General features: G+C 46.5%; 1 protein-coding gene across 1 annotated transcript; it reads left to right on the top strand.

The window, feature by feature from the left end:
* Window positions 1-390: 390 nt before the first annotated feature.
* On the top strand, window positions 391-3,777 carry LOC117939767 (voltage-dependent L-type calcium channel subunit alpha-1D-like; the record flags this gene model as incomplete). The annotated part of the gene is made up of 7 exons (XM_034865218.1): window positions 391-497; window positions 704-756; window positions 1,427-1,573; window positions 1,969-2,170; window positions 2,811-2,969; window positions 3,351-3,461; window positions 3,680-3,777. Coding segments are annotated over exons 1-7 (830 nt in total), but the record flags the coding sequence as incomplete, so codon positions are not given.
* Window positions 3,778-3,967: the final 190 nt, after the last annotated feature.

Here is a 3,967-nt window from a genome sequence, read left to right as displayed (position 1 = left end):
ACTACTACAACTACTGGTACTACTACTACTACTTTTACCAACAATCAAGGTTATGGTTGTCTTTTTTGACCCTTTTGTGTGTCTCTGTCTGTGCGTGCATGAGTGTGTGCATGCGTCTATGGGTGTGTGTTTGGCCGTGTGTGTGTGTGTGTGTTTGTCTGTCTGTGTGTGTGTGCCTGTGTGTGTGTGTGTGTCTGTGTGTGTGTGTGTGTCTGTCTTTCTGTGTGTGTGTGCGTGTGTGTGTGTTTGCTTGTGTAAGTCTGTCTTTCTGTGTGTGTGTGTGTGTGAGCATGCGTGTGTATGTCTGTGTGTGTGTGCCTGTCTGTGCGTGCGTGCGTGTGTGTGTGTGTGTGTGTGTGTGTGTGTGTGTGTGTGTGTGTGCATTGCAGCACGTGGTCCAGTGTGTGTTTGTGGCCATCAGGACGATCGGAAACATCATGATTGTCACGACGCTGCTGCAGTTCATGTTCGCGTGCATCGGAGTCCAACTCTTCAAGGTGGCACTCTTCTTCTTCAGCTTCTTCTTCTTCTTCTACTTCTTCTTCTTCTGCTTCTTCTTCTTCTTCTTCTTCTTCTTCTTCTTCTTCTTCTGAAAGATATGAACTAACATTCTTCATTCATGAACTGGAAACACTGTGTGAATGATGTCATTACACTTTACACTGTGAGTTTACAGAGATGTGTTTGTGTGTTTTGGCTTCAGGGTAAATTCTACCGCTGCACCGACGAAGCCAAACACACTCCGGATCAGTGCAAGTAGGTTTTTATCTTCTTCTTAAAAAGGAAGTTTCTTCTCGCCACTGTCGCCCCAAATAGTTGCTGTCATTACCTGATGTGAGTCGAGTGCAGATTTGAGTCACGCGTGCGTCACTTTGCGACGAGTAGCCTACAATATGCTAACGAGAGACTTCTGTAATGTCAACACAGTAAAAATGGATCTACTTAACCAAGTTGGTTCACTGCTAGCTTAGCTACAAGTTAGCATCTAAAACAACAAAGGCTGTCAGGTGAATGGTGTTTTGAGCTAACGTTAGCATAGCTAGCTACAATATTTCTGAAATGATTTCCATCTTCTGTTGTTGTTCGTAATGAGAAAAGTTTATTATTTCATGGATTTCACTAATTTCAGTATGACAGTTATCCCGTGAAAACGTTTAAATCTGAGCATGAGACTCACATCGGGGAGGGACAGCTGCTCTTGTTGGTCTCTGTAAATTATAGAGCGTGTGTGTGTGTGTGTGCGTGCGTGCGTGAGTGCGCATGTGCGTATGTCTGTGTGTGCCCGCGTGTGTGTGTATATGCCTGTGTGTGTGTGTGTGTGTGTGTATATGCCTGTGTGTGTGTGTGTGTGTGTGTGTGTGTGTGTGTGTGTGTATATGCCTGTGTGTTCGTGTGTGTGTGTGTGTGTGTGTGTGTGTGTGTGCAGAGGGACCTTCGTGGTGTATAAAGATGGAGACGTGAACCACCCGATGGTGCGGGAGAGGATCTGGCAGAACAGCGACTTCAACTTCGACAACGTGCTGAGCGGCATGATGGCGCTCTTCACCGTCTCCACCTTCGAGGGCTGGCCCGCGTGAGTCCACACTTTATTAAAACTTTATATTAAAACTTTATTAACTTTAACAGAGCAGACACACACTGGTGCAGACGTGGAGTACTTTAGACCAGTACTGCAGTACATGTGTTCTCTCTCCAGGCTGCTGTACAAGTACCTCGACATTAGTACTTTAGACCAGTACTGCAGTACATGTGGTCTCTCCCCAGGCTGCTGTACAAGTACCTCGACAATAGTACTTTAGACCAGTACTGCAGTACATGTGGTCCCTCTCCAGGCTGCTGTACAAGTATCTCGACATTAGTACTTTAGAGCAGTACTGCAGTACATGTGGTCCCTCTCCAGGCTGCTGTACAAGTATCTCGACATTAGTACTTTAGACCAGTACTGCAGTACATGTGGTCTCTCTCCAGGCTGCTGTACAAGGCCATCGACGCTAACGGGGAGAACTCCGGTCCCATCTACAACTACCGGGTGGAGATCTCCATCTTCTTCATCGTCTACATCATCATCATCGCCTTCTTCATGATGAACATCTTCGTGGGCTTCGTCATCATCACCTTCAGGGAGCAGGGGGAGCAGGAGTACAAGAACTGCGAGCTGGACAAGAACCAGGTACTCTGTCTCAGGGGTGTCCCGGTCTAGCGTGGACTAGACCGTAGATCAGATGAGACCAGAGCCCGACCGATGGGCAGGTATGTCAATATATCGGCCGATTATACTGTATAGTTTTTTAAAGAAGACCAGAAAAGCGTTACAAAACATAAGCAGAACCTAAACCTTGCTGTCATGGTAACTGCAGGACTAGGACTCTGGTTACCTGGTCCTCAGGTCTCTGCAGGGTAAATCCAGACAGCTAGCTAGACTATCCATCCAATCTGAGTTTCTGTTGTCAACTAAAACTACTTCTGAACTTCATGTTCCACCAAAACAACTTCCTTCCTGAGACTCTTTAGCAGCGGCACCGTGGCTCCGTCCGGCGCTTAGCGCCACGACGATTGTGATTGGTTTAAGGAAAAGAAAAAAAGTTTTTCTCCCAATCCCAGAATGCTGTGTGGACTAGCCAGGTTCCAGGCAAAGTCACCGCACACCCTTCTAGTCAGCGTTAGCATTAGCTAGCTAGTGGCTAACTACCTTTAACCAAAGAGAATATGACCTAAAAAGCTCTGTGCTAAAAAAAAGATGGACGACATCTGCCGGCCAAATAAAGCACTTCTCTGCATATTAACCCTTTCCCGTGTGTGTGTGTGTGCAGCGTCAGTGTGTGGAGTACGCTCTGAAGGCTCAGCCACTGAAGCTCTACATCCCAAAGAATCCGGTGCAGTATAAGTTCTGGTCCATCATCAACTCCACAGGGTTCGAGTACGTCATGTTTGTCCTCATCCTGCTCAACACTGTCACGCTGGCTATCCAGGTAAACACCACAAACGCACCCTGCTCACTGCAAGTGTAGGGGTCGAGTGGTTAATGAAGCAACATATTTCTGCCAAAGGTTTGGTAATGTTACAAACTCATACACACAAATAAAGGCTTTAAGATGTTATTTAAAGGGCCCATTTTATTAAAAAAATCCATCCATAGGGATCCAGTTTCTGAATGTCCTCTGATCCAGTTTCAGTTTCCAAGACTGACACGAAAACTGCGTCAACAAGCCTTTTCCTACAAAACATCAATATAAGAACCTGCCTGCCTGTTTTATTATATATGTTAAATATATATATATTATATATATTTTATATATATATTCTTATATACGTCAGTGCTGCAGAGGACTCTGTGTGTTTCTGTTCCGCAGCACTATGAACAGTCGAAGACCTTCAGCCACATCATGGACATCCTCAACATGGTCTTCACTGGACTCTTCACCGCGGAGATGCTGCTGAAGCTGCTCGCTCTCCGACTCAGGGTGAGAAAACCAAGCGCACCTGGGTCTGTGTGTGTGAGTGTGTGTCTGTGACAGACAGAAAGACAAACAGACAGAGAGACAGAGAGACAGTTAGAGACAGACAGACAGAAAGAGAGACAGTTAGACAGACAGACAGCTAGAGAGACAGACAGCAGCTTGTAGCTAACCGGACAGAGACAGTGAGCAGCATAACGATGCTGGTTGTTTGTCCCCTGCAGCATTACTTCGTGGACGCCTGGAACTCGTTTGACGCTCTGATCGTGGTCGGCAGCGTCGTGGACATCGTGGTCACCGAGTTCAGCGTGAGTACTCACAGGTGCTGCGCTGTGATTGGCTGCAGTGAAACAATAACAACGGCCTCTGACTGGCTAGTAGTCTTTATCTAGGGAATGTCAGGGCCTTATACTGTGCTTCTGACTGGCTACTAGTCCCCCTGCTGGATGTTAGAGAGAATGCAGCTTTAAGGAGTCTCCCCCTGCTGGACGTTAGAGAGAATGCAGCTTTAA

This window comes from Etheostoma cragini, unplaced genomic scaffold (assembly GCF_013103735.1).
Source record: "Etheostoma cragini isolate CJK2018 unplaced genomic scaffold, CSU_Ecrag_1.0 ScbMSFa_1068, whole genome shotgun sequence".
In the NCBI taxonomy this organism is placed as follows: domain Eukaryota; kingdom Metazoa; phylum Chordata; class Actinopteri; order Perciformes; family Percidae; genus Etheostoma; species Etheostoma cragini.
Note: the sequence above shows the minus strand (reverse complement) of the source record. Positions and strands in the feature narration are given on the sequence as shown.